This window comes from Conger conger, chromosome 5, assembly GCF_963514075.1.
Source record: "Conger conger chromosome 5, fConCon1.1, whole genome shotgun sequence".
Taxonomy (NCBI): domain Eukaryota; kingdom Metazoa; phylum Chordata; class Actinopteri; order Anguilliformes; family Congridae; genus Conger; species Conger conger.
The window spans coordinates 14,673,646-14,684,382 of NC_083764.1; the positions used below are offsets into that span (position 1 = coordinate 14,673,646).

The window sequence follows — 10,737 nt, forward strand, 5'->3', positions numbered from 1 at the left end:
GCTGATTAGAATTAAGCAGGGGAAAATCTCCCCTTTGACGATGTCAGTCATGTACCTTAGTTACTAGGCTACATGCTGCCCTGTATGATGACTATGTACAAAATATGTGCAACAAGATTAATTACTGAGAATCTGACAGCAGTACTGTTACTCATCAAATATTGGATCCTGTATTAAATGCCATGGCAGCTCAATTCATCATATTTTCACAATTCTTGGGAACTTGGTTGTCATCATCTCCATTGCACACTTTAAACAGTTCCATACAGGAAATAAGCAGGGTGATGATTCGGCATCATGAGGCATCATGAGTTCAGATAGATAGCCAAGTTAGATATCTACTGTGAGTTTTATCATGTTACGGGTATGGTGCTATAAATTGGTAACTTAGCTAATTTTATTGCAATGTTAATGTTTTGGGATTGCTTCTGATGATATTGCTTGTCGGTCACTCATTTGTCTTGCAATATCTGAATACATGCACTGTAGCAGTCAAAAGTTAGTAGCCCTGTACAGCCCTGCTAGCAAGTCAAAACTTTAAACGACATTCACTAACTACCTATCAGGTCATTATAAGTTGGGCTAATACAGGTGTTCTTATCTTTTTCTTGCTTTGTGCATATTTACTTGTGTCATAACATAGGCGACACTTGATATTTTGGAGGATACATGGGATTTGCAGTGTGCAATTCTGCTGTAATTACCACCTCCCAACACAGATGTCACTAAAACAAACAAAAACGAGAGTCTTACATGTCCCTAAAACAAAATATCCAATAGCTGTACCCCATCATTGTTTCTTGTGTAGTGTATTCTACACACGACTGTACTTCAGGGTTTCAGAGTTAAAAGTAGCCACTTATGGTTGGTGTTGAGAAGTCCAGGGATGCAGAAGCTTGTGTAGACCTGAAATGACAGAGGACCTTCCAGTGATAGGCTGCGCCAGCAGTTTCAATGCAGGCATTCAAATTTGCAGAAGAACATAAAAATAAATAAGTTGAAAGTACTCAATAACCCTGACTGACAAGCACTTACATTACATTACATTACATTATTGGCATTTGGCAGACGCTCTTATCCAGAGCGACGTAAAACAAAGTGCATACCCATAACCAGGGGTAAGTGCGCTGAAAGACCCAAGAGGGAAGTACAATTTCAATTGCTACCCGTACAACAAAGATAAGGACCAGGGCTTATTTTTTTATTTTTTTATTTTTTTTTAAATCAACAAATAAACAAACAAACAACAAAGCAAAAGTGACCAAACTTAACTATCCAAATACTGCTTACCTAGCCAACAAAAATTACGAAACACTATGTAAATCACAAAGACAACAACTAAGGTTCACAGGGAGGTAGGGAGGGATGGGGAGAGGTGCTGCTTGAAGAGGTGCGTCTTCAGTTTGCGTTTGAAGGTGGGGAGAGATTCTACAGTTCTGACATCAACGGGGAGTTCATTCCACCACCGTGGAGCCAGAACAGACAGTAGTCGTGAGCGTGAGGTGGAGGTTCGGAGAGGGGAAGGTGCCAAGCGGCCTGTGGAGGCTGAACAAAGAGGTCTGGCAGGGGTGTAGGGTCTGATGATTTTTTGTAGGTAAGCTGGGGAAGACCCCTTAACTGCTTGGAAGGCTAGCACCAATGTTTTGAATTTGATGCGAGCCATGACAGGCAGCCAGTGGAGGGGAAGTAAGCAGGGGGGTGACGTGTGAGTCTTTGGGAAGGTTGAAGACCAGACGAGCTGCTGCATTCTGGATAAGTTGGAGGGGTCTGATGGCGGATGCTGGGAGGCCAGCCAAGAGGGAATTGCAGTAGTCCAGGCGGGACAGAACCATCGCTTGGACCAGGAGCTGGGTCGAGTAGGGGGTGAGAAAGGGGCGGATTCTCCGTATGTTGTATAGGAAGAACCTGCATGACCGGGTCACCGCCGCAATGTTGTCGGAAAGTTAATGAGTAATAAGCAATGAACAATATAAGTTTCTACCTATGCATTAGATTCTATGTAAGTTCAACATGCACTAAAAATAACCCTCCCAGTTTAATTGCATCAGCATAACTTCATATGCATTATTGATCAATATCACGTGACCCTTTTGTTAAAAGGAGATTTAGCTGACTCATAGGGGATGTTCCTGGAACAAAGGTATATATAGCACTTTTCTTCTATGAAGAATGCATTCAATGCTGGAGCCAAGGCAAACTACAGATGACAAGATACGAAATATGAGCAACAAGATTAAACTGAGTAAAGATTTACTGAGGGAATTTAGACTTTAGAATTGGAGACAGTGAGGAAACACAGGTGGATGGAAGAATCAGTACACCAGGAATCTGAAACACAGCAGTACTGTTATCCATCAAGTAATGGATCCTGTATTAAAGGCAGTCAAACCATGGCGGCTCAGGTCATCTTGTATATTTTCTTTGTGACAGGAATGATTTTAACAATTCTTGGGAACTTGGTTGTCATCATCTCCATTGCGCTGTTTAAACAGCTCCATACACCAACGAACATACTGGTAATGTCTTTGGCAGTGGCAGATCTGCTACTTGGAGTGGTTGTGATGCCCATCAGCATGATTAGATCTGTTGAGGGCTGCTGGTACTTTGGGGATGTTTTCTGTTTACTGCACTTTAGTTTTGACATGTTCCTCACCTGTGTATCAATTTTTCATCTTATTTTCATTGCCATAGACCGCTATCAGGCAGTGTGCAATCCACTCCATTATTCCACAAGAATAACCATCCCAATTGCATGGCTTATGAGTGTTTTCAGTTGGGTCATCGCCAGCATATACTGCTATAGTCTTCTTTATTCAAAAGCTAATGTAAGGGGACTGGAGGAATACGTTGCATCTATATATTGTTTGGGGAGTTGTGTTATTTTGTTCAATGCCTTATGGGGTGCTCTGGACACTTTAATAGCATTTTCTCTCCCTTGTTTTGCTATGATGGGTTTATATGCAAAAATATTTTTGGTGGCCCGGGAGCATGTAAGAAAGATTGAAGAAATGAATCATAAAATATCTGTGAATGAGGAAAACAAGAACAAAGTGTCTCAACGTTCTGAGCAAAAAGCAGCAAAGACTCTGGGCATTGTTATGAGTGTCTTCATTCTGTGCTGGATGCCTTTCTTTGTAAATTCAATAATTGACCCTTACACTAACTTTGCCACTCCTGCCATTGTTTTTGATGTATTTATGTGGTTAGGTTACTTTAATTCTACTTTAAATCCGATCATCTATGCATTATTTTATCCTTGGTTCCAAAATACATTGAAGCTTATTATCACATTTAAAATATTCTCTCCGCGTTCCTCACATATCAATGTATTTTCTGAAAGATGATCGTCTGTGAGGTATTCTTCCAAATAACGTTTACTGTATGTCTACAAAATTAAGCACAAACAAAATGCTATCTTTTCATCAGCTTCCCTTTATGTTGTGTTTTTTAATGAGAGTGACTCATTCTTAAGGCCAGCTTTGAATTACTAATTGGTTCTAGTTTACACAAGTCCAATATACAGGATTTAAATGTACCAGACGCAATTTCTTTACCAACCTGGAACATATGTACATCATAATATCCTCCAAGTAAGTTAGGACCCTCTAATTAGTTTCTTTATTTTAATGGGGTGATTGCAGGTGGGAGTTATGAAAGATCATAGTATACATCATGTCATTCATATTCCCAAGATGTTGGTTTACAGTATATAATGATGTTACCTTTCAGAAACTGTTTGTTTTTACAGTTGATTAATGACAACTAATATGAATTATTCACCTCTGCGGATTCAAGTAACTACACAAACCAATGTATACCTTTGTACACCTGGAAAGTTATCAATTTACCAAATATTTACCAGACAATATGTCACAAAAGGTTTGTTTTTGTAGTTTGCTGTATTTTAGTAAGGTTGGGTTCAATCAATGAATGTTGTTTTGTGTTGCCTTCTGATGAACACACTGAATAAAATGAATTATGCATACATTTCTAGACTGGTGCTTATATTTTCTGTATGAACTGTAATTCCATATTGTGTTGCTGTTTTTGTGTCTGCATATTCTATCAATGAGCATGTCAGATTATGTTTTTCTTGGCAAGGTCTTCATGTTCTTTATTTTATGGCATTGAAACTCACAATACCTTGGTACAATAATACTTTCTGAAACTATATGTTCAGGCAATGACAGAATTCACTGCCTCAATCTCCACAGTTAATAATTAAATTATACACAGGGATTATACACAGACTCAGGAAGGCCCATGCAGGTGAAGATGTGTTTGTATGACTGCATAGAATTCATTAGACATTTCATTGCATTGTAACCATTGCAAACACAAACATGTTAACATGAAAACCTGTAGTTATCTACCTGCCATCATACTAGCTGCCAACTACCAAATGGAGGCTTTGGCTGAAAACAAATTAAATGTTTCTTTCACCAGATCCAGTGAACTATAAGTGTGTGACACTGCAGGAGGGAAGAACTGCCACAACTGGATGCAAGAACTTTGATGGAGATCTTGTACTTGTAGGCACTGCCCCTAAAAGGAGATTTGTGGTACTGTGGTTTGATCATTTGTTTTGGAATGAAGTTTTTTATTCTGAAAAATTACAAAATAATCAGGTATTACAAATGACAAATGAGCAGTGGCAAATGCATGTTTTAGTGGTGCAGCAATATACTCATCTATTCAACTAAATAGTTCTATGTGACCCTCCAGGTTTATCATCTTCCAACGCACACACACATAGCGATTTACAGTAAATCATGTTCTGTCTCATCATGTACAGACATTAGTTTGGTGCTGGTTTCAGTTTTCTGACGATATGCTTTTGTCCAAGTACACAGAATGTTCTTAGCCCAGCCAACCAGCTTTCCTGTCTGCCCTAGCCTTATACCCATATTATATGCAAGTTTCATATTTCCTGCTTAAAAGCCTTCTACACATCACAGAATATTGTCATGATATTTACACAAATACTATAGGGCTCTTTTATCACATGTACATCATGTTTAATATTAGCCACAATAAGTTCCGCACTGCTGTTTGACTCTTGAGCAAGACCCTTAACCCAGAATTCCATGATAGGTTGGCCCTTAAAATGTCACAGCGGGCCTGTTTAAATAAAATATATGAATAAAAATAAATAAATGACAATTATATGCATACACACGTTATACATTGGCTTTTGTAAATAACGCATTGAGGCCAACAGTAAACCTAAAGCCAAATTAATATTTTTACATATATATATATATATATATATATATATATATATATATATATATATATATATATATATGTTATTGTTTATAATCAGCCTATGTAAATCCATTCATTTAGCCTAAATGTTTACAGAAATGTGGTACATTACTCAATTAAAAGACTGCCTACCTGTTGCTGATTTTCACGAAAGGAGGCTGCAGGGCTTGGTTTTCAAATGCAGTGTATTTTTTAACAAAGATAGAAATCTACAGAAACCCTGGCCCAATGGCATTGCCCTTAACCATGCATTGCTCCAGGGGGCATAGTCAAATCAGCTGTAAGTCACTTTGGATGAGAAGAATGCTGTTTTGGATTTTACTCAGTGCTGCTATCCAGCTAACTCAGTAGATAGATCATGATATTGACTTGTGCTTTTCTAGACACTCAAAGCACTTTACAGTGATGAGAATGAAACTCACCCCAACCACCACTAATGTGTACCCCCCACCAGGGTAATGACTAATTACTGAGAATCTGATACACAGCAGTGCTGTTACTTATCAAATAATGGATCCTGTATTGAAAGCAATAAAACCATGGCAGCTGAAGTCATCTTATTTTCACAATTCTTTTGAAATTTGTTGTCATCATCTCCATTGCACACTTTAAACAGCTCCATACACCAACAAGCATGCTGATGATTCGGCATCATGATGCATCATGAGTTCAGATAGATAGCCAAGTTAGATAGCTACTGTGAGTTTAATGGTGTTACTGGTACAGTGCTATAAATTGTTAACTTAAGTAACTTATTGCAAGTTAATGTTTTGTGTTGCGTTTCTCGGCTCTATACTGAATAATTTCCGGGCACTACATTTTTGCACTGCTAGAGGGCATGCTGGTCGTATTTTTCCCAATTTGGTGATTAGTTCACTTTGGCTATTAGGTAATCAATATCCTCGTGCCGACTGCTGATTCTACTTGTCTGCCACATGTGGTCTGATTGCCGATGAGGGTCAGCTGCGTGCCTTTCTATTTAAGTCCTGCATCTTGGTTAATCGGCACAGGTTTGTCACTTCTTGATCACTGTTAGACTTTTAATTTGTTTTATGCAATAATATGAGATGTCGACAGACTAGCATCATTTACCCATGGTGCTGATGGTCAAAGGTGCTGAACACACAGCAGTCCGTCATCATCTTTGGGGAATGAGTATGGTCCGCCTCATCTGCATGTTCATGTTTTTCTTTTTAGCGCACAAATGGCAGACACATGACAGTTGGAGGACTGGATTCCTTTGGGAATGGAGACCCCGTCAGATTCTTCCCTCTGTCTAGACCAAGTCTTTGGGTTTGTGTCACGCCGGGGGGACAGATGCAAGATTCGAAGGAAGGTTGAACCCCGGAACTACCGTAAACACCTGAATAGTGGAGCGACTCGGGCACTTAGAAAACAGGAAATGACAAACTAGCCAGGTGTAACTGAAAAGGACAGGTATAAATACACAGAGGAATGAGACAACTAGGCGGGGCATGGGAGTGAGGACGGTCTAACAAATAAACTTCAGGTGAGACACATGAAAGGGTAATAGCACAATAACGAGGGGGAAACAAAAATGCGGACTGGATTCACAAAGACACACATGTAATACAAATGACTCCGAACTAGGGAGTAGACAATTGCACAGAATCAGGAGCTGTAGAGATATGGAAAGACAGGTGTGAACACTTCGCTGAAACTAAGCAAGTAATCAGTGATAGAATAGGGAGGCGGAATTACAGAACAGAATTGAAACTGGAGATGTGTTAGTAAGTTAGTTAAGTGATAAAATTACAAATACCTAAAACTAGTGAATGTTAGTTTGTTAGTTTGACAAACATATTAGTGTGTTAGTATAATTAGTACTGTATAAATTCTATGTTAGTTGGGATTAGTATATTAGTGCTATCTATAAATATGAAATGGAGAGAAAGCAGGAAGTAAGAAATGCAAGATTGGAAGGAAGGTTGAACCCCAGAACTACCGTAAACACCTGAATAGTGGAGCGACTCGGGCTAGTAAACATTCAGACTCAGACATCACAGGGGAAGACAAGTGCAAAGACTAATGAATATAAACAAAACACTACATTACATTACGTTACATAATGTAACAAAACACTAGACATGAACATGAAAAATAATAAATGACAAGAATAACGATGATAAACAATGATAAACTAACAGACAGAACTGAGGAACATAAAAATTTTAGTTGTATTGCACCCTTTGCTATATGCAGTTATAATACAGGCATTTGAAATTGCAGAAAAACATGAAAAGAAGTAAGTTGAAAGTGCTCAATAATCCTGATTGATAAGCACTTATTGATTAATAGGCAATTAACAATATATGTTTCTAGCTATGTATTTGATTCTGTGCAAATTCCACATTCACTACAAATAACCCTCCCATTTTCATGGCATCAGCATTACTTCATATGGATTATTGATCAATAGCATGTGACCCTTTGTTAAAGGAGATTTAGCTGTCTCATAGGGGATGTTCCTGGAACAAAGGTATATATAGCACCTTTCTTCTATGAAGAATGCATTCAATGCTGGAGCCAAGTCAAACTACAGATGACAAGGTACAAAATATGAGCAACGAGATTAAACTGAATAAAGATTTGCTGAAGAAATTTCGACTTTTTTGAGAATTGGAGAGGGCGAGGAAACACAGGTGGATGGATTATTCAGTACACCAGGAATCTGAGAAACAGCAGTACTGTTATCCATCAAGTAATGGATCCTGTATTAAAGGCAATCAAATCATGGCAGCTCGGGTCATATTTTATATTTTCTTTGTGACAGGAATTATTGTAACAATTCTTGGGAACTTGGTTGTCATCATCTCCATTGCGCTCTTTAAACAGCTCCATACACCAACGAACATAATGATAATGTCTTTGGCAGTGGCAGATCTGCTAATTGGAGTGGTTGTGATGCCCTTCAGCATGACCTATTCTGTCGAGGGCTGCTGGTACTTTGGGGATGTTTTCTGTTTACTGCACTTCAGTACTTATATGTTCCTTACATCAGTCTCCATTTTTCATTTGATTTTTATTGCCATAGACCGCTATCAGGCAGTGTGCAATCCACTCCATTATTCCACCAGAATAACCATCCCGATTGCATGGCTTATGAGTGTTTTCAGTTGGGTCATCGCCAGCATATACTGTTATAGTCTTTTTTATTCAAAAGCTAATGTAAGGGGACTGGAGGAATACATTGCATCGATATATTGTTTGGGTACTTGTATTAATTTGTTCAATGCCTTATGGGGTGCTCTGGACAGTTTGATTGGATTTTCTCTCCCTTGTTTTGCTATGATAGGTTTGTATGCAAAAATATTTTTGGTGGCCAGGGTGCATGTCAGAAAGATTGAAGAAATTAATAATAAAATATCTGTGAATGAGGAAAACAAGAACAAAGTGTCTCAACGTTCTGAGCAAAAAGCAGCAAAGACTCTGGGCATTGTTATGAGTGTCTTCATTCTGTGCTGGATGCCTTCCTTTGTAAATTCAATAATTGACGCCTACATTAACTTTGCTACTCCTCCCATACTTTTTGATCTATTTATGTGGTTAGGTTACTTTAATTCTACTTTAAATCCTATAATCTATGCATTATTTTATCCTTGGTTCCAAAAAACATTGAAGCTCATTATCACATTAAAAATATTCACTCCGCATTCTTCAAATATCAATGTATTTTCTGAAAGATGATTGCCTGTGAGGTGGTCTTCCAAACTAAATGATCAATATGTCTACAGAAATAGGGAAATATTAAATGAAATATTATCATAGGCCTGTCTCTTTATCTTGTATTGCTTCATGTAATGCCAGATTTCAATTAATTACCAAATGCTCCTGCGTTACACAAGTACTATGTATGGGATTTTCATTAATATATGTCTAAGACACTATATTACCTGAAAATTTATGAGATACAAATATTTTTGCCACTTTCATTATTAGCTTATTTGTTTTAAAGGGAAGATTGCATATTAAAACTTTACCAATGTAACTTATTGGGATTGTCTTGGCTATCAAATAGTAATCAAATGTCTTCCAGATATCCAGAAAAAAGCACCCAAATTAAGTGTTGACTTACACAATCAGTGATTGGTGTATGGCAATAGCAGACCACTCAAAATAAAGCTTTACCATGCTGAAGTTTTGAAACAGTTAGTTGCTGGTTGAGCAGTTGAGACCCACTCCCAGGTTGACATGGTTTGACCAGCTCAAAATATGTTTTTAAATGGTATACAAAAGCTGAATTTTAGAGCAGGGCACACAAGCTACAACTATTAACCAGTGTGAATATTATAAGTTGGAATGGCACGTAAATGGTAAATGTCTGAATTTATATTGCGCCTTTAGCAAAAGAACTGTACAAATGATGCTTCTCTTTCACACCAGCGATTGGCTGCCATGCAAGGCACCAATCAGCTCGTCAGGAGCAGTTGGGGGTTAGGTGTCTCCCTTAGTTGGCAGTGGTTTCCACCTTGCTTCTCATTAATCCCTTCCTTGCCCAGTCTCTTTCTTAGTCTCGAGTCATCAACATTGATATAGCTGAGGCAAGAGAGGCCTGCAGGTGATTTCACTGTGCCTTTTGAGGAATGTTGGCATGCCAGCCACTTTGTGGTTCAGTGGAGTCCCAGAGCCTTCAAAATTGCTTTGTAACTCTTTCCTCACTGATATACTGTATTTCATTACATGCTACAAGGGGACAATCCCCCCGGAGCAATGTTGGGTTAATGGCCTTGCTCAAGCTGTGTTTGTATGACTGCATAGGATTCATTAGACATTTCATTTTATGGTAACCACCGCAAAATGTTAACATGAAAACCTGTAGTTATCTACCTGCCATACTAGCTGCCAACTACAAAATTGAGGCTTTGGCTGAAAACAAATGAAATGTTTCTTTCACCAGCATCTGAGATCCAGTGAACTGTAAGTGTATGACACTGCAGGAGGGAAGAACTGCCACTAATGGATGCAAGAACTTAGATGGAGATCATGTACTTGTAGGCACTGCCCCTAATAGGAGATTTGTGGTACTGTGGTTTGATCACTTGTTTTGGAATGAGGTTTTTTATTCTGAAAAATTGCAAAATAACCAGTTATTACAAATTACAAATGAGCAGTGACAAATTACTGCATCATGCATGTTTTAGTGGTGCTGCAATATACTCATCTATTCAACTAAATAGTTCTATGTGACCCTCCAGGTTTATCATCTTCCAACGCACACACACACACATAGTGATTTACAGTAAATCATGTTCTGTCTCACCATGTACAGACATTATTTTGGTGCTGGTTTCAGTTTTCTGACAATATGCTTTTGTACAAGTACACAGAATGTTCTTAGCCCAGCCAACCAGCTTTCCTGTCTGCCCTAGCCTTATACCCATATTATATGCAAGTTTCATATTTCCTGCTTAAAAGCCCCCTACACATCACAGAATATCGTCATGATAT

The 10,737-nt window shown here is 38.4% G+C and overlaps 2 protein-coding genes across 2 annotated transcripts; both read left to right on the forward strand.

Annotated features, from left to right (window-relative positions):
- The first annotated feature begins 2,303 nt into the window (after positions 1-2,303).
- LOC133128278 (trace amine-associated receptor 13c-like) lies at positions 2,304-3,344 on the forward strand. The gene has a single exon (XM_061241666.1). It carries the CDS (start codon positions 2,304-2,306, stop codon positions 3,342-3,344), a length of 1,041 nt encoding a protein of 346 aa, XP_061097650.1.
- Positions 3,345-7,935: 4,591 nt separating this feature from the next.
- LOC133128279 (trace amine-associated receptor 13c-like) lies at positions 7,936-8,976 on the forward strand. The gene has a single exon (XM_061241667.1). The coding sequence runs from the start codon at positions 7,936-7,938 to the stop codon at positions 8,974-8,976; it is 1,041 nt and encodes a 346-aa protein (XP_061097651.1).
- Positions 8,977-10,737: the final 1,761 nt, after the last annotated feature.

Bases quoted from the DNA above. Each gene is read 5' to 3' on its own strand.
- LOC133128278 (XM_061241666.1), top strand. From the start codon at position 2,304: ATGGAAGAATCAGTACACCAGGAATCTGAAACACAGCAGTACTGTTAT.
- LOC133128279 (XM_061241667.1), top strand. From the start codon at position 7,936: ATGGATTATTCAGTACACCAGGAATCTGAGAAACAGCAGTACTGTTAT.